The sequence below is a fragment of the Oncorhynchus mykiss genome, chromosome 8, assembly GCF_013265735.2.
Source record: "Oncorhynchus mykiss isolate Arlee chromosome 8, USDA_OmykA_1.1, whole genome shotgun sequence".
NCBI classification, from domain to species: domain Eukaryota; kingdom Metazoa; phylum Chordata; class Actinopteri; order Salmoniformes; family Salmonidae; genus Oncorhynchus; species Oncorhynchus mykiss.
The window spans coordinates 9837718-9862756 of record NC_048572.1 but is presented as its reverse complement, the minus strand read 5'-3'; the positions used below and the strand labels follow the sequence as shown (position 1 = coordinate 9862756).

The 25039-nt window shown below is 45.5% G+C and overlaps 1 protein-coding gene across 3 annotated transcripts in view; it reads left to right on the top strand.

Annotated features, from left to right (window-relative positions):
* Nucleotides 1–25039, top strand: part of kif26aa (kinesin family member 26Aa) — a 167471-nt gene that overhangs the window by 130696 nt on the left and 11736 nt on the right. For all 3 annotated transcript variants that reach the window (XM_036984711.1, XM_036984712.1, XM_036984713.1), the window contains 9 exons: nt 3583–3792; nt 8789–8882; nt 10927–11189; nt 12066–12249; nt 16305–16464; nt 17289–17451; nt 18394–21541; nt 22333–22529; nt 24085–24105. In XM_036984711.1, coding sequence (XP_036840606.1) covers nt 3583–3792; nt 8789–8882; nt 10927–11189; nt 12066–12249; nt 16305–16464; nt 17289–17451; nt 18394–21541; nt 22333–22529; nt 24085–24105 — 4440 coding nt within the window. The remainder of the gene's footprint in view (nt 1–3582; nt 3793–8788; nt 8883–10926; nt 11190–12065; nt 12250–16304; nt 16465–17288; nt 17452–18393; nt 21542–22332; nt 22530–24084; nt 24106–25039) is intronic.

Here is a 25039-nt window from a genome sequence, read left to right as displayed (position 1 = left end):
CTCTCTCTCTCTCTCTCTCTCTCTCTCTCTCTCTCTCTCTCTCTCTCTCCTTACCCCCGCCATCGGGGTGCCAAACCTTTCAGCACTATTTGAAATGAGAGGGGAAAAACCACCGGTGTGTGTCCATGCTGGCTTCCGTTCAAATCAAATTAAAACTCCTCAACCTTTCCCTCTGTCTGCCGGCTGTCTGGAGCATACAGAGCAGGGGTTTTTCTGGGTCAAATGGGGCTGCCCCCGCCTTGGGCGAGAGAGAGAGAGACAGAGAGACAGATCATACCCCCCCCCAAAAAAATGCTAACCTCCCCTGTTATTGTAATGGTTAGCAAGTCTTGGGGGTATATTTGTCGTCTGTAACTTTCTCACTCATCAAAATTCATGATTCTTTCAGGATTATCTGTATTCATGGTAGCATCCACATTAATGTAGAAGTGTTTAGAAACATATTATATTCTTATTTATAATAAAAGTGACTCCAAAATGACACAATACATTATTTACCATGAATTTCTATTGGGCACAAAATAATCTGAAACACAACCAAAACAAACAGCAAATGCATCCAACAATGATGTAATCAGTGCATGCTATGATATGAATATGGGTCCCCTATGCTTTTGGTCCCCTAAAATCCAAAGTGCTGGAGTACAGAGTCAAAACAACTAAAAACATGTCACTGTCCCAATACTTTTGGAGCTTACTGTATATAACTGATCTATCTGGAAGAGTAGCACTGTCGGTGGTAATGGAAGACTGGCTATTTGAGTCAGCCAATCAGAATAAACCTTCACTCACACATGCAGAGTTAAAACTCATGTAAGAGGCTTAATGCCGCCATGAAAGGAACTGATTTGAATGTATTAATCTCAATTAGTGGTTTTCAATTCTTCGGGGTTTGTTCAAATTATGACACATAATTGAGGTACGGATATGCATATTTCATGAGGGGGGAGCATTGTGTTGCTCGCTGAGTGACACGTTAATTGATCAATTTGATTTATCGATTAGGATGATGGAAAAAGGCAAAACCGAAAGAGGAACTTTAATCCAGAAACTGTAAATGTGTGCCTATTGTTGAACGCAATCCAAATGGAGAGATTTAATCAGGATAGACACAGCACTTCTATATTGGGAGCGATTTGGAACATGCTATATTTTATGAACAAGATGAATTTCGTGATACAGCTGTTGGGGGTGGCACATTTCCAGGTCACTAGACTGAGTCGCTAATGATAACGGTGGTAGAATGTCAACAAACTCGAAGCACGTGGAGCGCAGCCAAAATCAGCAACAGCTTAACTGCAGCCGACGGCATACATCATTTTTTTTATCACTTCATTTACTTAGATTTGTTGCCACAGGTTCTGCTGGGTATTGAACATCACCAGACATTATAGCAAATTAAATGATAGTGTATTCTCATTTGTTTTCATTTTGTTATCCTTTGAACTGTTAGTTTTACTGTGATTTGGTACTGCAGGTATATTATAGCCAACAGATCAGGACTAAACTGTTCTGTCAAGAACTACACGTCATGAACTGTAAAAGAAAAGAATTTAAAATCCTCCGGTTGAGTTTTTCTTTTGAATTGACCAGATTGATAAAAGGCTTCTGGTCTTCTTTGGTCCATCCATTCCTAGTGGTGGAGTGAGTTAGAGGTTAAGATTCGCTTGACTTGGTCAGGGTCACATCGTTTTCAAAACTGCTGCCGCCCCAAGATTGTTATTGGTTTTGAACTTAACCTCCCCTTCAGAATAAACTGCAGATTCAGCTGCTATTTGATGGGCACAATAAAAACCCTTTGGAGAATGGGAGCTGTCAGAGCTGACCCTACACTACGCTACACTAGCCTGGTCAGTGTATAGCCAGCTGCTGTGGGCTTTGACACCGTAGCTGGAAGACTGAGCTAAGTACTTGCTGGACTCGTAGAAAACAAATCCTCACGAAGTGTTGTTGTTTTGGTTTGATACTACAGTACCCAAGTCAATGACATGCTAAGGTCAGGGACAGCCTCTTCAGTCTGGAGAATCCCCACATGTCACTGGTGGGATATTCCTGAGCCAGAGGATGAGGCAGGAGGGAGAAGGAGTGGGGAGTACGGGAATCGGAATATCCCCATGCTGCCAAGTCGCACATCCAAGTCTCAGCAAACTGGGCGGCAGGGTAGCCTAGTGGTTAGAGTGTTGAACTAGTAACTGGAAGGTTGCAAGTTCAAATCCCTGAGCTGACAAGGTAGAAATCTATACCTGAACAGGCAGTTAACCCACTGTTCCTAGGCCATCATTGTAAATAAGAATTTGTTCTTAACTGACTTGCCTAGTTAAATAAAAAAAATGTGAAGGGTAATCCTTGGCAAGGCAACTGAAGAGTGTTAGCGTAGCATGCATGCTTGTTGATGCTCAGTGATGTTGTCTCCATTCATGCTACACCATGACAGGTTAAGGTATGCTCATTAGCAGTTAGCTTTAGTGTTAGCAGATCCAGGTGAATTATCATTAGCATGATAATAAAGGTGTGTTGTGTATATAGTTTTACACTTAACCTAGTAATTTCTCTTGATATAGAAACACCTGTATTGGCAAGGCTGACTTGACCTTTCTGCAATGTGAGCTTTTGATTAAAAAAAAAAAAAAGTCACTAGGAAAGGATGAACTTTAATGTCCCTGAGTGCAACACTCTACTCAGCAAACTGGATGCAGTTTATCACAGTGCCATCCGTTTTGTCACTAAAGCACCTTATACCACCCACCACTGCGACTTGTATGCTCTAGTCGGCTGGCCATCGCTACATATTCGTCGCCAGACCCACTGGCTCCAGGTCATCTACAAGTCCATGCTAGGTAAAGCTCCGCCTTATCTCAGTTCACTGGTCACGATGGCAACACTCATCCGTAGCACGCGCTCCAGCAGGTGTATCTCACTGATCATCCCTAAAGCCAACACCTCATTTGGCCGCCATTCGTTCCATTTCTCTGCTGTCTGTGACTGGAACTAATTGCAAAAATCGCTTAAATTGGAGACTTTTATCTCCCTCACCAACTTCAAACATCTGCTATCTGAGCAGCTAACCGAGCGCTGCAGCTGTACATAGTCTATCGGTAAACAGCCCACCCATTTTTACCTACCTCATCCCCATACTGTTTTTATTTATTTACTTTTCTGCTCTTTTGCACACCAATATCTCTACCTGTACATGACCATCTGATCATTTATCACTCCAGTGTTGTTAATCTGCAAAATTGTAATTATTCGCCTACCTCCTCATGCCTTTTGCACACAATGTATATAGACTCCCCTTTTTTTCCACTGTGTTACTGACTTGTTAATTGTTTACTCCATGTGTAACTATGTGTTGTCTGTTCACACTGCTATGCTTTATCTTGGCCAGGTCGCAGTTGCAAATGAGAACTTGTTCTCAACTAGCCTACCTGGTTAAATAAAGGTGAAATAAAAAAAATATATAAAAAAAAAACATTGTCTTAGACATGCTACTGTATACCAATATAAACACTGTTCATTACACACTCAACATTATACATTGACATTTTTTGGGGGGGGGGTTTGGACGTTGTTTTCTCTCTGCAGGTCAAAGTGATGGTGCGCATCTGCTCTGCCCAGGGCTCCAGCAACACCTCGGAGTCCAGGTCATTTCTAAAGGTGGACGCCCGCAAGAAGCAGCTCACCCTCTGCGAAACGTCCGCTAACTGCCACTCCAGTGCTGCCCAGAGGCGCGCCGCCGCAGCCGCCCCCAAGATGTTTGCTTTCGATGCTGTTTTCTCCCAGGATGCATCACAAGTAAGCCACAGACACTCTCCCCAACCCCGCTGCCCCTGTCCTCACATCTGTTCTCGCCACTGTTCTTTATACATCATCCTGGAGACCTACAGGTTGTGCAGGCTTTTGTTCTTGCCCAGCATTAACACAATTTCAACTAATTCAACTCACTGATTAAACTAATGATGGGCCTGATGATTAGTTGATTAGCTGAAACAGGTGTGTTAGTGCTGGGCTGGGAAAAAAAAGCGTTCCCACTCTGTGGATCTCCAGAACCTGCGTTGACGAACAGTGGTGTTGTATGATGTTCTTGATATGATGAGATGTCCAAGGGGGAGGAGGGTGGGAAAGTGACCACCGCTCCTATTTTTGGACTTGGGGGTTGGGAACAGGCTAAGCATTTGGTCCCTTTAAAGTCAAAGTGCTTTGAATTCCAGCCAAGCTTTCCAAAATACATATCTAATTGCACAGTGCATGGTGGTGGGTGGGTGGTGGTGGTGGTGATGGTCGTGGTGGTGGAGGTGATGGTGGTGGTGGTGGTGATGGTGATGGTGGTAGTAGTGGTGATGGTGGTGGTGGTGGTGGTGATGATGGTGGTGGTGATGATGGTGGTGGTGATGATGATGGTGGTGGTGATGATGATGGTGGTGGGGGGTAGGTGGTGGTGGGTGGGGGTGGTGGTGGTGGGTGGGTGGTGGTGGTGGTGGTGGTGATGATGGTGGTGGTGATGATGATGGTGGTGGGGGGTAGGTGGTGGTGATGGTTGTGTGAGGATATAGCCCTGAACCAGAAACCATCCCCAGAGTGCAGGGGAGAAAGAAACAACAAACCTTTCTGCCTGCACCAGTTTTAGCTGCAACACGCGCTGTGCTACAGGTTAGAGGGTATCCTGTCAGACAACGTCAGCCTGATGATTGGTGACCCTACCCTACTGCTCAAAGGAGAGGCGGCTTTGAAGAAGAAGACTTCAGAGCTACTGTCGAGCTCCTATTAGAACACTGCCAGTCAACCTGCACACACACACACACACACACACACACACACACACACACGCACACGCACACACACACTCACACTCACACGCACGCACGCACACACACACACACACACACACACGCACACGCACACGCACGCGCACACACGCACACCCGCACACACACACACACATACACACACACACACAAACACACACACACACACAGCAACACACACACTACTGTATCTCCTCACTCTTTCTCTCTCACACATACACACACACACACGAGGCGTAGTGCCAGAGTTTGAACACTTCATCATGGAGGCTTTGTGGCTCTGCCTGTCTGCTATGGGATTGATCAGAGAGAGAACTGAGGCTGCTATGGGACTGATCAGAGAGAGAACTGAGCCTGCAATCGGACTGATCAGAGAGAGAACTGAGCCTGCAATCGGACTGATCAGAGAGAGAACTGAGCCTGCAATCGGACTGATCAGAGAGAGAACTGAGCCTGCAATGGGACTGATCAGAGAGAGAACTGAGCCTGCAATGGGACTGATCAGAGAGAGAGAGAGCTGAGAACGTTAAACGTTATATTATATGTCCATATTATGCAATGCAGGTCTACTCTGCATCCTGGAATCAGGCAGAGTCATGAGATTGCCAAGCGAGGCAGCATTACCTAGGCCAGCAGGTCCCAACCCAATAAAATATATTGGTGGTCAAATTTGGTCAATTGTAGTAAGTGAATGTAACAAAATAAATGTATCTGTATCATTATTAACAATTGCATTGTGAAAATGAATTAGAAAATCTTTGTAATACCATAAATACTCCGACCGTTAAAGGAATGAATTGATAAAAATCAGCGGACCACAGGTTGAAAACCACTGACCCTATAGCTGCAATGTGCTGCCCTATATGTAAGTTCTGCTACTGTGAATACAGTGGACGGGTCATTCATATTAAAACAACCAAGATTTGCAACGTGATGCAACGTGTAGAAATACACTGCAACCTACCAACTCTCGCCCCTAGTGCTTTTAGGTCTTAGAAGTGTTTGCGTTTGATATGCATTCAAAGGGTTGTAGATGGCCCCTCCTTGTATGTTTGATATGCATTCGAAGGGTTGTAGATGGCCCCTCCTTGTATGTTTGATATGCATTCAAAGGGTTGTAGATGGCCCCTCCTTGTATGTTTGATATGCATTCAAAGGGTTGTAGATGGCCCCTCCTTGTATGTTTGATATGCATTCAAAGGGTTGTAGATGGCCCCTCCTTGTATGTTTGATATGCATTCAAAGGGTTGTAGATGGCCCCTCCTTGTATGTTTGATATGCATTCAAAGGGTTGATGATGCCCCTCCTTGTATGTTTGATATGCATTCAAAGGGTTGTAGATGGACCCTCCTTGTATGTTTGATATGCATTCAAAGGGTTGTAGATGGCCCCTCCTTGTATGTTTGATATGCATTCAAAGGGTTGTAGATGGCCCCTCCTTGTATGTTTGATATGCATTCAAAGGGTTGTAGATGGCCCCTCCTTGTATGTTTGATATGCATTCAAAGGGTTGTAGATGGCCCCTCCTTGTATGTTTGATATGCATTCAAAGGGTTGTAGATGGCCCCTCCTTGTATGTTTGATATGCATTCAAAGGGTTGTAGATGGCCCCTCCTTGTATGTTTGATATGCATTCAAAGGGTTGTAGATGGCCCCTCCTTGTATGTTTGATATGCATTCAAAGGGTTGTAGATGGCCCCTCCTTGTATGTTTGATATGCATTCAAAGGGTTGATGATGGCCCCTCCTTGTATGTTTGATATGCATTCAAAGGGTTGTAGATGGCCCCTCCTTGTATGTTTGATATGCATTCAAAGGGTTGTAGATGGCCCCTCCTTGTATGTTTGATATGCATTCAAAGGGTTGTAGATGGCCCCTCCTTGTATGTTTGATATGCATTCAAAGGGTTGTAGATGGCCCCTCCTTGTATGTTTGATATGCATTCAAAGGGTTGTAGATGGCCCCTCCTTGTATGTTTGATATGCATTCAAAGGGTTGTAGATGGCCCCTCCTTGTATGTTTGATATGCATTCAAAGGGTTGTAGATGGCCCCTCCTTGTATGTTTGATATGCATTCAAAGGGTTGATGATGGCCCCTCCTTGAATGTTTGATATGCATTCAAAGGGTTGTAGATGGCCCCTCCTTGTATGTTTGATATGCATTCAAAGGGTTGTAGATGGCCCCTCCTTGTATGTTTGATATGCATTCAAAGGGTTGTAGATGGCCCCTCCTTGTATGTTTGATATGCATTCAAAGGGTTGATGATGGCCCCTCCTTGTTTGTTTGATATGCATTCAAAGGGTTGTAGATGGCCCCTTCTTGTATGTTTGATATGCATTCAAAGGGTTGATGATGCCCCTCCTTGTATGTTTGATATGCATTCAAAGGGTTGTAGATGGCCCCTCCTTGTATGTTTGATATGCATTCAAAGGGTTGTAGATGGCCCCTCCTTGTATGTTTGATATGCATTCAAAGGGTTGTAGATGGCCCCTCCTTGTATGTTTGATATGCATTCAAAGGGTTGTAGATGGCCCCTCCTTGTATGTTTGATATGCATTCAAAGGGTTGTAGATGGCCCCTCCTTGTATGTTTGATATGCATTCAAAGGGTTGTAGATGGCCCCTCCTTGTATGTTTGATATGCATTCAAAGGGTTGATGATGGCCCCTCCTTGAATGTTTGATATGCATTCAAAGGGTTGTAGATGGCCCCTCCTTGTATGTTTGATATGCATTCAAAGGGTTGTAGATGGCCCCTCCTTGTATGTTTGATATGCATTCAAGGGGTTGTAGATGGCCCCTCCTTGTATGTTTGATATGCATTCAAAGGGTTGATGATGGCCCCTCCTTGTTTGTTTGATATGCATTCAAAGGGTTGTAGATGGCCCCTCCTTGTATGTTTGATATGCATTCAAAGGGTTGATGATGCCCCTCCTTGTATGTTTGATATGCATTCAAAGGGTTGTAGATGGCCCCTCCTTGTATGTTTGATATGCATTCAAAGGGTTGTAGATGGCCCCTCCTTGTATGTTTGATATGCATTCAAAGGGTTGTAGATGGCCCCTCCTTGTTTGTTTGATATGCATTCAAAGGGTTGTAGATGGCCCCTCCTTGTATGTTTGATATGCATTCAAAGGGTTGATGATGGCCCCTCCTTGTATGTTTGATATGCATTCAAAGGGTTGTAGATGGCCCCTCCTTGTATGTTTGATATGCATTCAAAGGGTTGTAGATGCCCCCTCCTTGTATGTTTGATATGCATTCAAAGGGTTGTAGATGCCCCCTCCTTGTATGTTTGATATGCATTCAAAGGGTTGTAGATGGCCCCTCCTTGTATGTTTGATATGCATTCAAAGGGTTGTAGATGGCCCCTCCTTGTATGTTTGATATGCATTCAAAGGGTTGTAGATGGCCCCTCCTTGTATGTTTGATATGCATTCAAAGGGTTGTAGATGGCCCCTCCTTGTTTGTTTGATATGCATTCAAAGGGTTGATGATGGCCCCTCCTTGTTTGTTTGATATGCATTCAAAGGGTTGTAGATGGCCCCTCCTTGTTTGTTTGATATGCATTCAAAGGGTTGTAGATGGCCCCTCCTTGTAAGTTTGATATGCATTCAAAGGGTTGTAGATGGCCCCTCCTTGTATGTTTGATATGCATTCAAAGGGTTGTAGATGGCCCCTCCTTGTATGTTTGACATGGTGCTGTGCTTTTTTTCCCTGCTTGGTTGTGTTTGCCTCTTTGCTATTGGGATGTCCTGTGATGTCAAATGATCTGAACTCACAAGCAATGCTCTGCACGCAGAGACTCAGTCACACTGAGGTGTGATATGCTGTGTTGTCGTTGGCTGAAATTATCTGTGCTTTCTACTGATAGGCTGAGGTGTGCTATGCTGTGTTGTCATTGGCTGAAATGATCTGTGCTTTCTACTGATAGGCTGAGGTGTGCTATGCTGTGTTGTCATTGGCTGAAATGATCTGTGCTTTCTAGGCTGAGGTGTGCTCGGGGACGGTGGCGGAGGTCATCCAATCGGTGGTGAACGGTGCAGACGGCTGCATCTTCTGCTTAGGCCATGCCAACCTCGGTATGACCACACACACACACACACACACACACACACACACACACATATATGCCCTTGAAATAACGAATGACGGCCCATTAATGTTTCAAACAGTTTAATTTCCTGTTTTCACACCTCAAGAAACAAACTAGATGACTGACTGAACAGAGGTCCCTGTTTTAATTGACTCAACCATTGTGGGTCCCTACCCCCCTTTCCCATTAGGAAACCACTTCACGGATTTCATTTCCTGGTGGGAGTCCCAATGATTGTTTACAATAGAGCAGAGAGATGGAGAATCCCCTTTTGTTTTGTCTGCCTTATTTTAAAGCCCTCTTTGAGTTTGTGTGGAGAGCTTTGAAGGACAGGCAGAGAGAAGGAAGGCAGCGGCCACTTCAGTACAATGTTGTAGGATGTGTGTGTGTGTGTGTGTGTGTGTGTGTGTGTGTGTGTGTGTGTGTGTGTGTGTGTGTGTGTGTGTGTGTGTGTGTGCTCGCGCGCACGTTTTTTTGAGAGTGGGAAAAAGAGAGAGAGAAAGAGCTTTATGCAGAATGTAAAGTGCCCTTGTTTTCCATCTGGTTGTTAGACCAGTCTGTCCTTTTATCTAGTCCTTTGTTTCTCCTCCGGCTGTGTAGGTCTGCCAAACCCACTGATGAGGACTTCAGATCTCCCGTGTTGTTTGTTAACTTCTACTTCTGCTGTAACTTCTTTTACTGCTACACATATTTATATTTGATCCACATCCCTAGACTTCACTTAACCCTATTAGTCACGAGATTCCAGTATTTCATTTATCTGACGTTGGTTTTTCTCCATGTCCAGCCTCTACACTTAGCCTCACGATGAAGTGTTTTACCATGTTCTTTTCAGGACAACCAGGGCTGTAAGTAGAACACAAAATAATTTGACATAAACAGTTGCATTCATTACTTTTCTGGATATGAATAGAAGAACAAGGTCCACCAAACCAAAAACCAGGTAGAAATGTATTTATATGAATGTTGTAGTTACAGAAATGGTTTGCTCTCTGGGAAATTTATATCCAACTAGTCAATGACAACTGTGTGGAATTTGGAGTTTGTGACAGCAACTATGTGAGCTTGTTACAGTATTATAGACACTATGTCCTGAGAACCCCTTACCTCCTAACGAGTCTTGTGTAGCTGGTGAGCATCATAGAGCAAAACATGTGTGTGTTCGTGATAGTCTCAGCTTTTCATAGATTAGCTTAGATAGCTTTAATAGTTTGTAGCTCAAACCATTCAGACTCTATAGACGTTTTTTGTATGAAAGACCCGACCCGGTCCCCTTCGGGATCCGCTCTTGTCTCACAAACACCGCTCTAGCTCATCTCCCGTTAATCACACAGACTACACATGGTCGCTATCTACGGATGCACGAGAAATAGACTCATCAAATGGTAGAACCCAGTAGTCTGTAGCTCAAACACACACGGTTTAAAATGGGTTCGAAGCCTAAAGATGCCCCGGCGATACGGTGGGACTCATTGGGTTAAAACATTTTGTCAACCCTGTCTTTTATCTACTTCAACAGCAGACTGCACTCATAAACCTGTTTTTGATGTGTCTATTCCTATTTCATCTAGCTATTTCATTTCTGAACAAATAAGTAATAAGTAACCTTTGACAGTTTTTTTTAACCTTTATTTAACTAGGCAAGTCAGTTAAGAACAAATTCTTATTTTCAATGATGGCCTAGGACCAGTGGGTTAACTGCCTTGTTCAGGGGCAGAACAACAGATGTTTACCTTGTCAGCGCAGGGATTTGATCTTCCAACCTTTCGGTTATTAGTCCAATGCTTTAACCACTAGGCTACCTGCCCCCCTGCTGTTTTGGAGAGCAGACTTAAAATCTGACAGGCAGGTTTACAGGACACAGATTTAGTCTAGCCAAGGACTAAGATGCACTGTCAATGGAGAATCTCAGTTGAACATGCCTTTTAGACCAAAACTATAGGCTTAGTCCATGTCTGAGAAAACAACCCAACAAGTATAACAAGCGCACCACTCACCACCTCAAATAACCTCTGAACCCTCCTCCACAGGTAAGACGTACACCATGATTGGTCGGGACTGCTCCACACAGAGCCTGGGTGTGGCTCCCTGCGCCATCTCCTGGCTCTTCAAGCTCATCGAGGAACGCAAGGAGAAGGCCGGGGCACGCTTCTCGGTCCGCGTGTCCGCCGTGGAGATCTCCGGCCGGGACGAGGCGCTGACCGACCTGCTGTCCAATGTGTCCACAGGCAGCCTGCAGGATGGCCAGTCTCCGGGGGTGTACCTGCGCGAGGACCCCATCTGTGGGTCACAGGTACGGAGCTCGTTGGCTAGTGGGAGTGTGTGTGTGTGTTGGCTTTGGGTGGGGAGCTCTAGAGAAAGCATTTTAATAGTTTGTGACAAACCTAGCATAGGCTATGTTCAGCTATATTCTGACTTAATATCTAGAATTTGTGCTTACGTTGTGTGCTCCTTTCTCAACAATAAATCACCCGTCATTGAATGCTTCAATTCTTTAGCTACCTGGGCTCTTGTGATGCCGCTTCCACCTGAGTTCCTCAGACAACCTCTCTCCCTCCCTGGACCCTCTCTCTCTCTCACCTCTCCCTCCCTTTGTGCGCATATCTGACCTCCTGATCACCCAGGAGACTCCCTCCGCCGGGCCAGAAATGTGTGCTGTTCGCCCAATTAGCTAGACCCTTCTAATGCAGTCTCTTTTCATCTCTCTCATTTCACTCTCCCCCCCCCCCCCACCCCCTCTCTTCTTTTCTTTCTTCATGTCTATGGCTGTCTGTCTTTATTTCCCTGTCCGTCTCTCACATGTTCTTTTCTCACCTGTTTGTGTCTCTCTCTCTCTTTCATCTCGTTCATTATGTGTCTGTGTGGGAGTCTCTCTTACTCTCTTAATTCATCTCCCATTTTCTCTCTCTCTCTGTCTTTACCTTTCTAGCAACTCTCTCTGTACCTCCCTCTTTCTCTCTCGTGCACTCTCTCTCTCTTTATTTCTTTCTCTCTCTCTCTCTCTCACTCTCTCAATTCAATTCAAAGGGTTTTATTGGCATGAAAAGCTTTTACAACAGCAGGAACAGTAGGAGGTACAGTACTAGTCTCAATAGTATTAGTATGAGTTGTCTCTTTTCCTCTCTTTCGTTCAGTCTCCCTCATTTTTCGTCTCTCTTCCCCCCCTCAGCTACAGAACCAGAGTGAGTTGCGTGCGGCCACTGCAGAGCGGGCAGCCTACTTTCTGGACACAGCCCTGGAGGCACGAAGCACCAGCCGCCCTCACTGCGATGAGGAGGAGAGGAGAAACTCCCACATGCTCTTCACCCTCCACATCTACCAGTACCGCATGGAGAAGAGTGTCAAAGGAGGAAGTGAGTAGGGTGCCGGTGGCTGTGTGTCGGGGGAGAAGTTGGGGATGGTTGGTCTGGTGTGTGCACTTAGTACACCTGGGTCAAATAGGTATTTGTTTTTGCCTGGCACTATTCAACCAATGGAATTGCCCAGATAGTGTAAACCCTCCAGAGCACACTGGGCAAGCAAAACTTTTTCTAGCGAGTTAATTTGACATTCAATATGCAGTCTACCCATGTATGAATTTCATCAGTCATCAGAGGTTACATAATGAAGGAGGATGACAGTTAAATATGGTGTCTTATTCATGTGATGACAGCTAAATATGGTGTCTTGTTCATGTGATGACAGTTAAATATGGTGTCTTATTCATGTGATGACAGCTAAATATGGTGTCTTATTCATGTGATGACAGTTAAATATGGTGTCTTATTCATGTGATGACAGTTAAATATGGTGTCTTATTCATGTGATGACAGCTAAATATGGTGTCTTATTCATGTGAAGACAGTTAAATATGGTGTCTTATTCATGTGATGACAGTTAAATATGGTGTCTTATTCATGTGATGTTAAATATTGATCTGGAGCTCCACATTGACCACCATATTGATGCAGATAAACCTTTGAAAGATAATGACGTCTTTAATTTGCTCGACGCTCAAAGGAACCACTCTGATCAGCACAATGAAAAACCCTTGCCCTTTTATCTGGAGAACATATTTCACATGCATCATTAGTATGTTAAGGCCTGCTGGAAAGGCTAGGCCATCCAGCAAGTCTATTATCTCTCTCTCTCCCGCTCTTCCTCTCTCTCTAGCTCTTCCTCTCTCTCTCTCTTGCTCTTTTTTTCCAATCCAACTTGTATTAATTAGCTTCATTTGGAGTTGCTGATAAGGCCTTAACAGGAATACTAACAAGGAAGGCTAGCTCATTTTCATTATACTCTGCCCTAGCCTACCTGTCATCGCCGCATCCTCTACATTAGCTGCTGTCATTAGTATTTCACACTCCCTTCGCTGCAATGCGGGGGTAGACACGGCACACGCTGTCCGGAGCCAGAATACATTTCAATAGGTAATGAGGCTTGAGTCCTCTTTCTGGGAATGTTTATAGAGCGGCACATAAAAGGGGAGGCTAGTTTGCAATTCCCGGGTTCCGGGGAGGGTTGTCACTCTGGAGCGCAGGGGAATGTAAATCTTGCTGACGCTAGGTTAATCTTCAACCCCACCACTGTATTAAATCAGGACACCGTTCGGGTTACTCTTAATGATATGAGTCAAAGTTTTCATACCACTGACCTAGATGAGCTCAAATGGGAAGGAATCTGTCCTCTCAACCATAACTATGTATTTTATATGTGAGCAGTTAGCCCCCCGAAAGTGCGAGCCTTTTTGATTGTCACTTCTGAGCCGACTGTCCATAACTCTTGATTCATAGATACACACGGCGAGGCAAGGCATAACGTGACCACGCCCAGAGTAGGATACAGCCGTAGGGTACTCCCTTCACTCCTTTGTTAAATTGCCTACTTTAATCATAACTCGACAACGGCTGTTTTTTGTTTTTTTTTACATTCTACAAACAATTTGTATATGCTTGATTGGTCATTTTAATATAATTCCATGTCGTCTTAATCAACAAATGACATCATACCAAAAAAACACTTGGATTCTAAACGTAAAAATGTTAACATGAACAGCTAGACTGTCGCATGGAATGTATGTCTCCATTATCAGTCAAAGAGCCTATCCCAACAGATTTTCTCCAACTATCTAACTAACCCTGCTCTTAAGATGCCGGAAAGCTATTCCATATTGTTTTTGTTTGAACAATAGTAGGAGAAAACACCACCAAATTAAGTTTCCTCAACTTCCCAAGGACCAGGTTAGACAAACCTCATGGTTTCAGGCTATTCGCCGCAATGTTGATGGAAAGCTGTGGGCTCCAGTTACTCAATACATTTATACGTGTGTTCGAAGCACTTCATCACTGGTAAATTCGTAACACTTGTTTGTATCTAACTAGCTATGTGTATTGCATAAAGATTGCTAATCATCTTGTAGTAAGGAATAGTGAGCTGTGAACTAACAAAAAAACAGCTATAATATTATTCTGCATTTGGCTATTTATGCAAACCTGGATATTCCGCTGGTTTCGGTCATTTGGTAGGGTTGTCTCCCCAGCTGGTCTGGGGCAAGATGAAAGGACATATAGGCAAGCCAACAAGAATCATATTTTCTAAATACTTAGACCGTCCAAGGGCAGGAAAAGACTGGAAGTAGTTACTTGACATATCTGAGAGTAGCGAATTAGATCGAGATTAAGTTAAACGTTAGACAGCTAACGTCAGCTAACCGGTGAAAAAGCTAAAGAAACAGTGATGTAAGTATAATGCAACAGCTTTCCTAGCTTTACGGTCAGTGTTAGCAGGTCGGGTAACAAATTAGTGGCAGAATGAGTATAATGCAACAGCTTTCCTAGCTTTACGGTCAGTGTTAGCAGGTCGGGTAACAAATTAGTGGCAGAATGAGTATAATGCAACAGCTTTCCTAGCTTTACGGTCAGTGTTAGCAGGTCGGGTAACAAATTAGTGGCAGAATGAGTATAATGCAACAGCTTTCCTAACTTTACTGTCAGTGTTAGCAGGTCGAGTAACAAATTAGTGGCAGAATAAGTATAATGCAACCGCTTTCCTAGCTTTACGGTCAGTGTTAGCAGGTCGGGTAACAAATTAGTGGCAGAATAAGTATCATGCAAATAATTTGTTGTTGTGACAGCCAAGTACAGTGCCTTCGGAAAGTATTCAGAGCCCTGGACTTTTTCCACATTTTGTTACGTTAGCCTTATTCTAAAATGTATTATATTACATTTTTAAAAATCCTCAGCAATCTACACACAATACCCTATAAGACATGAGGTCGAAGGAATTGTCCGTAGAGCTCAAAGACAGGATTATGTCAAAGCACAGATCTGGGGAAGGATACCAAAAAATTTCTGCAGCATTAAAGGTCCCCGAGAACACAGTGGCCTCCATCATTCTTAAATGGAAGAAGTTTGGAACCACCAAGACTTTTCCTAGAACTGGCCACCCGGCCAAACTGAGCAATCGGGGGAGAAGGGCTTTTGGTCAGGGAGGTGACCAAGAACCCAATGGTCACTCTGACAGAGCTCTAGAGTTCCTTACAGAAGGACAACCATCTCTGTTAAGCCACACCTCGACGTGTGTATCTATCGGGCCACCTCTGTCAGGCCCCTATGTATTTTTCATTGTGTTCCACTTAAAATCCCTGCTGTGCTCAGTGGGTTCAGTGCCCCCTGAAAGTGTCATTCAGTGTATCGGTCATTTAGCACAAAGCTAAATGGGGGGATGTGAAGTTTGAAGTGGTCCATTCAATGTGAACTCCTGAGCTTGTTTTTATTTTGGTGCTCTAGTGAAAGTTCAGGTTTTATAATTTACCATCTCTCCTTTTTTTTTCTCTCTTTTTTTAACCCCCTTTTTCTCCCCAATTTCGTGGTATCCAATTGTTAGTTGTTACTGTCTTGTCTCATCGCTACAACTCCCAAACGGGGTTGGGAGAGACGAAGGTCGAGAGCCATGCGTCCTCCGAAACACAACCCAACCAAGCCACACTGCTTCTTAACACAGCGCGCATCCAACCCGGAAGCCAGCCGCACCAATGTATCAGAGGAAACACTGTATCCTTGTCTCATCGCGCACTAGCGACTCCTGTGGCGGGTGTGGCTAGTGTGCGATGAGACAAGGATATCCCTGCCGGCCAAACCCTCCCTAACCCGGACGACGCTAGGCCAATTGTGCGCCGACCTATGGGCCTCCCGGTCACGGCCGGCTGCGAACCCAGAGTCTCTGGGGGCACAGAGACCACCTTAAACCACTGCCACACTCGGGAGGCCCCCATCTCTCCTCTTTTTCTCTCAATTTACCTCTCTCACACTCTCTCTCTCTCTCCCTCTCTCTCTCTCTCTCTCTCTCTCTCTCTCTCTCTCTCTCTCTCTCTCTCTATCTCTTTCTGTCTTTCTGTCTGTCTCTGCTGTTTTCTCCCTCTCTCATAAAGTGTCTGGCGGCCGCAGTCGTCTGCACCTGCTGGATCTGGGCAGCTGTGAGACAGACATACGTCGGACTCGGGAAGGAGGTGGAGGCCAGTGTCTGTCGCTCTCTGCTCTGGGAAACGTCATCCTCGCCCTGGCCAATGGGGCCAAGCACGTACCCTACAGGTATGTCTGAAAATGAGGGACAAACGCTAGTGAATAAAGATTTTTCACGTACCCTACAGGTATGTCTGAAAACGAGGGACTAACGCTCTTGAATATGATATTTTTTCAACGTACCCTACAGGTATGTCTGAGACGAGGGACAAACACATTCAGATGCTCGTGAATAATTGTTTTTTTCACAATGCCAATCTGAATGTGTCTGCATTGTGTCTGTGTGTCTGGCTTTGTGTCATGGCCTTTTTATCTCTATCCATTGTTCTTCCCACCTGACAGGAATAATCTATGAAGCCCTATTAGCCTGTTTGGATGAGAGAGAAGTTGAGGGAATTAGCGAAGCACCAACGTGGGAAATTATTGACAGTGTTATGGTTCAGCGAAAAGGGTGTATTCTGGCTTCAATGAGATGAGGGGGTTTGGGTTGTAATATAGAAGATTGAGTCTGTGAAAAGGAAAATGTGGAATGAGATGTTTTTACTTGAGTCTCAGACAAGATCAGCTTTATTTATACACAGTGTAGAGTAGGGTGGGCTTAATGAAAATGTTTCTTGTCTATTTAAAACTAGTTTTCATGGAACCTTTCACAAATTGCCCTACTTACAGACAGAACATGAGAAGGTAGTTGAAACGGAAAGTGGTAGTTGAAAATGGTAAATGAGATCTCGTTCCCGCCGCCTTTTGCCTGTCTATGCCTAATCCTTTGGTACAATTAGGAATGGTTGCTGTGATCCTGGGAGGTTTAGAGGGGAGTGAGTTATGGCTACAAGGATCTGGTGCTGGTCCTTTTTTTTGGGGACTAACGAGGGGATCTCTGATGTATTATTCAGGGATAGCAAGCTCACCATGTTGCTGAGGGAGTCTCTGGGCAACATCAACTGCCGAACCACCATGATAGCACACATCTCTGACTCACCAACCAATTACATGGAGACGCTCACCACTGTGCAGCTGGCCTCGCGTATCCACCGCATGAGGAAGAAGAAATCCAAGGTAGTAACATATAAACAACCTATTTCAAGGCTTCCTACTGGTTGAATCAATGCTGTTTCCAAATCATTTCAACCAATAAAGTCAGTGTGACGACGTTGAATTGATATGGAAAACTGATTGGATTTGAAAAAAGTAATCAAGTCATCATGGTAAGGGAACTTTGTATTTAAAAAAAAAACTAAACCTAATTAAAAAACCTACATTTGAACCTAAATCCAATGACAGGTTGACATTTTTGGTTGATTTCACATTGAATTCACATTAGTTGACAACTCAATCAAAAATGTAAATCAAAACTGGATGTTGAACTGACGTCTGTGCCCAGTGGGTTATGTTTTGAATTAAAGTGTGTGTGAGAGTGCGGTCATCTGTATCCAGAATGTGTACGTGAGTATTGGGTCTTGCATCCATTGAGATTTGGATCAATACATTCATATTACATTCTTTGCATGGTCTTCATAGATACAGACTTTATTCCTCAAGCATCCTTTGGTATCGCTCAATTAGAGAATGTCTGAATTGTTTGAATGATTTCCCAGGGTAATAATGACTCTGCCATAGAAATAATTAAATCTATTCAGCTCATCTGTATTTCTTCCAAAGGAAGGGCTGCTACAGCGATCATTTTCTCAGTGTCTTATGTCATGTAATCAATACTAAAGAGCATCCAATGTATGCCCTGAGATTTGGAAAGCATTACCTTCAACATAATTAGGCAGATTGACAGCATCTACTTATATTTTATAGATCAGGACACCATAGGATACATCAAATTATTTTTTACATACATTTTCATGTAGCCTTTGGTTTGCACTTTTAACCTTGAATGGTATTGGGTTCCAATAAATTGAAAAGTCTAGGAATTGAACACTGTTTATAATTCAGCTATTGAATCCCTACCGCAGACAAGATTTGAATGTGTGTTCTCTCTCCTGCTTACAGTATGCATCCAGCTCCTCTGGTGGCGAGAGTTCCTGCGAAGAGGGACGAATCCGCAAGCCACACTTGAGACCCTTCCACCCACGAACCGTGGCTCTTGACCCCGATATGCCCACATTGCTGTCCAGTGACCCGGACTATTCATCCAGCAGTGAGCACTCCTGCGACACGGTCATCTACATCGGGCCTGGTGGGGCCACCATTTCAGACAGAGAGCTCAGCGACAATGAGGGCCCACCTTCCTTTGTTCCGATCATCCCCTCGCTGAACAGGAAGCGCGGGAAAGACACCCAACGCCCGGAGGTGGAATACTTCAAGTGCGACACGTTTGCTGAGCTCCAAGAGAGACTGGAGTGCATTGATGGCAGCGAGGGCCCAGCTGCCTTCACTGGGGAGGGCAAAGGGGCACAAATAGCCCAAAGGACCAATAGCCCAGAGGAGACTGTGTCCCCCAAGACTGTTAAATCCCCCTCCCAAAAGCCTCTCGTTAGCACAACAACCACCAACACAGCTCCCGCTAAGTCTGAGCAGGAACATTCCAAATTGTCCTTAGATGGAGGAGTCCCAGAGAGTCACAAACGGACAAGTGCAGATGGGGAGAAGGTTCTGGCCTGCGTGGTTAAGCCCAGCGTTTTGTTGCAAGACTCAGAGCCTGTGGTGCGAGAGAAGGTCTACCTCAACAAAGGGCCTACTGTACCTAAGCCTTCTGCCTCTCCTTCTTTGCCAAGATCCTCCAGAACACCCTCTCAGGGCCTGGATGCTATCTGCCGCGCACCCCCTGTGGGCATGAGTCAGCAGGCCCTAAGGCAAGGACAACATGGGGGGTCCCCGGTCCTGGAGAGGGCCCATCATGGCAGGAGTCCCATGGAGATGAGCCACCTTCGGTCAGCATTGAGGGGCAGATGCCTGGAGAGAGATGTCCTGAGGACCACGATCACCCTGCAGCAACCCGTGGAGCTGAATGGGGAAGACGAGCTGGTGTTCACAGTTGTGGAGGACCTACCCATAGGACTGGTCCCAGACAATGGGCGGCCCTCCAGCATCATCAGCTTTAATAGTGACTGCTCCCTTCAGGCCCTGGCCTCAGGCTCCCGTCCTGTCAGCATCATTAGCAGCATCAACGATGAATTTGATGCTTACACGGCTCAAGAGTGTCAATCTGGGGTGAGCTCAGCCTCACAGGAGGAGATGTTTGCCCATCATGGTAGCAGACAGTCTTCCATTGGCTCCTGGCCGAGTGAAGTGAGCGTGTGCTCCTTGGAGAGCGACGGCACCCATTCGACAAGTAGATTCTTACAGAGGGCTAAGTGCATGGTACCGGAGAACACCTCCATGTTGTCCTCCCCTGGTATATTCCGTAGGGAGCCGTTCTTGCAGCATGGTACCAAGAGCTCCCTAAATGACAGTGGTGTCTGCTTCTCTGAGTTGGACAGTGACCCCGCAACCCCAAGCAAGCTCTCCCTAACTAAGTGCCCACCTTCTCCTGACTCTACCAAAGCATCTCTCAGAGCAAACACTCTGAACACCTCAGCCTCTTCTCAGATCCCACACCATGCTGTTCACTCCAGTCTTCCCAGGAAAACCAAACCTACCTCATCAGTTGCCCCAAGCTGCAGCAGGCAGGAAGGCAAGCAAGATGATCTCTGGTTGCGAGGGGGCGGCCATTCGGATCCTAGAGCGACTGAATCCACTGTGGCGAGTAAGCCACCCAGAAATGGCGTGAGTGGCCTCCCTTCCAGGAAGCCGGGAGGAAACAGCAACAGTGTACCTCGACCGCCGAAAGCACAGGTATCCTCCTCGACTCAGAGGGTGGTAGACGGTTGTGAAAAGTCCAGCAGCAAGAAAGCAGAGACCATGAGCAGGATGCCACAGCTCAGGCGAGGCGCCACCACTCTTGGCACAGTGTCAGTCCCCCACAGTTCCCCTGAATCAAAATGGGGCCGCGATGGTAGTGGTAGTCTGAGATTCTCCTCTTTGGGAAAGAAGGCAAATGGACAGAAAAGCAGCATGCTTCCAAAGTCCGGCTCTATCTCTCCTCCTGCTCCACCTGTTCGCAAATCAAGCCTTGATCAAAAGACAAGGATAGTCTTATCTCCTAGTGCCTTAAGGGCAGCCAGCGACGCTGCAAGGTCCTCATTGCCTAAAACATCAGTATCCGAGGAGGAATTTGACGTTCGATTCAGAGGGGATTTGTTTAGCTACAAAACATCCAGCTTGAAGGCTGACCATGGCTCAGCTAAGACAGCGTCAAGCCTGAAGACACGAGGAGCCAAAGGCGATTCTGGAAGGTACTATGGTAGCCTAATGTCCTTGGAGAGAAGTGACAGTCTAATCTCAGTGAGGTCCAGACCTGGCCTGTCGAGAGAGAATAGTGGCATTAGTTTAGGAGACAATGGAAAATCCAATAGATCAGTGCCAAAACTTGGGGTTCCCACCTCCACTACTTCCATATCCACTGCTACCTCTCCACCTTCCTCTACCACATTTGCGACGTCAAGCAAGTTGGGACAGCTCAAAGCTAATGTCAACCCCAGGGCCATAGTTGCCAGTGGATCAAAGGCTAGAACCTTGTCTGCCAGCAGTTCCAAGACCCTTAACTACTCCACCAAATCTGATGATGCGCCAACCGCACGCAATGCCAGCCTACCTCCAACGGGGAAACCTCCAGCTCGTTCTTTGGCAGGGACCAATGGTAATGGCAAGCCTGGCAGGGGCACTATCATGGGCACCAAGCAGGCCATCCGGGCTGCCAATAGCCGAGTTAGTGAGCTTGTGGCGGGAAGCCCAAGGAAACATCTAAGCAGGGGTTCAGGGGACAATGCCAACGATAGCGGGGCAAGCGTCAGCGGATCCCCTGTCAGCACGCCGTTGCCCTCGCCCTATAGCAAGATCACAGCCCCGCGGAGGCCCCAGCGTTACAGCAGCGGGCACGGTAGTGACAATAGCAGTGTGCTCAGTGGGGAGCTTCCACCGGCCATGGGGCGTACTGCGCTCTTCTACCACAGCGGGGGCAGCAGTGGGTATGAGAGCATGATCCGGGACAGCGAGACCACAGGCAGTGCCTCGTCAGCCCACGACTCCATGAGCGAGAGCGGGGTGTCCACCTCTAATAGGAGTAGAGTGTCTAAATCACCCAAGAAGAGAGGCAATGGTGAGTATTAGTTACACTGAGAGAGTTCTGTAACAATATCCAGACAGCTATACCACATCAATCACCACTCATGATCTCATAAAGTTGTACTTGTGAAATAAGTGTAATGTTATTTCATTTAGCGCCCCACAATATTCCAATTTAACAATATACATATTAAAATAGTGATATAACTTTTCTGTGAAATCTGTAAAATAAAATATAAATACAATATTTTCTCTAGTTTTCTCACTAGTAGATTATTTATATTCTATTGAAAAGCGTTGCTAGGTGACAACCCTGGTGCTAAATACAACATTGCATGCATGCTGAAGCGAGTAAGAATGAATGTATTCATTCACTCTAATATCATGTATGAATTTGCCTTGCACATGGATATCTCACATTTAAATATCTATTTTTCCTAAACCTATGAATATATATTTCGATGTACAGTATGTACTCCACCTAGCATTGTCATGAATCTCCATTCAAGTGTAGTATCTGAAGTGACAGCGTATCCGGCTGCAGTGTACACTCATAACAAGAATTCGGTCTATTCAGATTCATGTGCCCATCCTCCTTAATTCATAACAGCAACAGATAGGGTCTAGTGCCTAATGCATATGTAATCAGTGCTAGCCCAAGGTTATGTGATCCCAGCTGGCTCTATGGAAGTCTGCTATCAGTCTGTGTCTTGGCATGTTTTTGCTTCATGCATATTTCAAGGCAGTGCCGCACGTGCTAGGATATTGCTGGTGTCCATATCCAACTCCAATGAACTGATCACTCCCTTCACCCACTTGCTCCAGGCCTCCAGCGGCGCCGTCTCATCCCTGCTCCCCTGCCGGACACCTCCTCCCTGGGCAGAAAGGCTGGCGTTCCAGGCCAGTGGGTGGACTTGCCCCCCTTGGGTGGGACCCTGAAAGAGCCCTTCGAGATCAAGGTGTACGAGATCGACGACGTGGAACGGCTGCAGAGGAGGCGAGAGGGTGCCACGGGGACAGAGGTTAGAGATTCTCCATCTGCTTGCTTCTTGGCGTTCTAAAGTGGTGTATGTGTGTGTGTGCGTGCGCAGGCGTGCATGCGTATGTACACAAATTAGCCAGACTGTAAACTCCAGAATATTTTGACTTATTTGTCTGGGAATGTTATTTTATTAGCTTTTTTCCCTCTCCTTACTTGCATAAATGTTGTGCATGTCACACCTGTTCACCTTTTGACCTCACCAAAGGACAAAAGGAATTCCCTCCAGTAATTGTCTACTTTATAAATAACATGTCAAGATTATCATGGCTGCGTAACAGGCATGGCTCCCCTTCGCAGTGGGCTAAAATTAAGGAGGACAGTCCAGTTCATCAGCCTCAACTGAACATGCCCCAGATTACAAAGCAAGGCTACCTAAACTGTCTCGAACCCTAAATCCATCCACTACTAAGAGTGACACTAGGGGTGGAGGAAGCCCAATGAGGAAGAGGGGAAACTAGTGGTGGAGGAAGCCCTATGAGGAAAAGGGGAAACTAGGGGTGGAGGAAGCCCAACGAGGAAGAGAGGAAACTAGGGGTAGAGGAAGCCTGATGAGGAAAAGGGGAAACTAGGGGTGGAGGAAGCCCAATGAGGAAGAGGGGAAACTAGGGGTGGAGGAAGCCCAACGAGGAAGGGTGGAAACTAGTGGTGGAGGAAGCCCAATGAGGAAAAGGGGAAACTAGTGGTGGAGGAAGCCCAATGAGGAAAAGGGGAAACTAGGGGTGGAGGAAGCCCGATGAGGAAATGGGGAAACTAGGGGTGGAGGAAGCCCAACGAGGAAGAGGGGAAACTAGTGGTGGAGGAAGCCCAATGAGGAAAAGGGGAAACTAAGGGTGGAGGAAGCTCAACGAGGAAGAGGGGGAACAAGGAGGGGAGTAAACCCAAGGAGGAAGAGGGGAAACTAGGGGTGGAGGATGAAGGTTGGACCTGCTATCTGGGCCCTCGCCTGATTTCTCTTCATGGGCCTCTCCACTCTCCATGTCCACGGGTCATTAACCATTCCCACCAGTGGGACCCAGTCACCCAGTGAATAGTTTAGGACCAAATTACCCAGCGAAAAGTTTAGGACCCATTCACCCAACGAATAGTGTAGGATCCAGTCACCCAGCAAATAATGTAGGACCCAGTCATCCAGTGAAAGTGTAGTGGGTAAAATACATCAATTCTGCCTGATGGTGCTTTGATTTATTTTCAATTAGGAAAAGATGATCTTCAATTCGTCTTTTAGAGCCTGTCATCCCGAGCTCCCCAAAATGAAGTATTTTAAGTGTGTGGGTGCAATGTGCATGTAACTGTGTGTCTGTGTGTGTGTGTGTGTGTGTGTGTGTGTGTGTGTGTGTGTGTGTGTGTGTGTGTGTGTGTGTGTGTGTGTCTGTGTGTGTGTGTGTGTGTGTGTGTGTGTGTGTTTGTGTGATTAATTGCATTTCAAAGTGCATCCATTTAGATTGTGTATTATCTTTGCATTAGCGAATGTTAATAATGTATTTTTTTCTGCTCTCTCTCTCTCTCTCTCTCTCTCTCTCTCTCTCATCTTGCAGCCATTCCAGGATGTGGAAAAGGTTTGTTCATTAAACTCGATGGATGTGCCTTGATTATTAGATCATGTGCTAAAATGGAAGATGCATGAAGCATGGAATTAATTCATTCTGCTATGCCTTGTGAAATAGACACATTATATTGTGGCACAAATGTGTCCAAAAACAAATTTTGTGCAAAGCCAATAGTGCAAAAGCAATTGACCTCGCTTGTAGTGATGAAAACAACAGTTCCAACTAACAGTTCCTCCAGGACTTCAAGGGGTCTTTTGCTTTTTTTTCTGTGGGCTAAAATGCTGGATTTTGCTGCAGCAATTCTGACATGTTGCATGACAATTTGCGAGGATTTTGCCAAATTTGGCACAAAATTGCGCTGACGGGGGCTTGATTGAACCACTTTATGTGGTAAAAGTGCGGTGATTGGTTAAAATTGCGAACCCTCTTTTTGTGATGCAGTGTTGTTTGCTGTAATATCGCAGTGATTTGACTGGTTTATGTGGTGATTGCGATCACAGAATCCTGGAGGGACTGAACTAGGAATAATCTGTTCTGTTATTCTACCTTTCAATAACTTGGTACTGGTGACTATGTCTACACCCAATCCCTGAGCTCAACGTTTGTCCTGGAGATTAAAGCAAAGCGAGAGATTAGCGTGGATGCTAATTTTATTTATCCTAATTAACCCCAGCAATGGACAGGGGGCTAAATCTCCACAGGTTAGCCGCTCTTGATTACATTTTGAATAATCTCTAAACCTCCCTCTCCCGTGTGTGAGCCTCCTCACAGCACACAAACTCCTAATCGAAGCATCCGGCTAAAAATACTCCTTTGTCCGTCTCTGTCTCTCTCTCTCTCTCTCTCTCTCTCTCTCTCTCTCTCTCTCTCTCTCTCTCTCTCTCTCTCTCTCTCTCTCTCTCTCTCGCTCTCTCTCTCTCTCTCTCTCTCTCTCTCGCTCTCT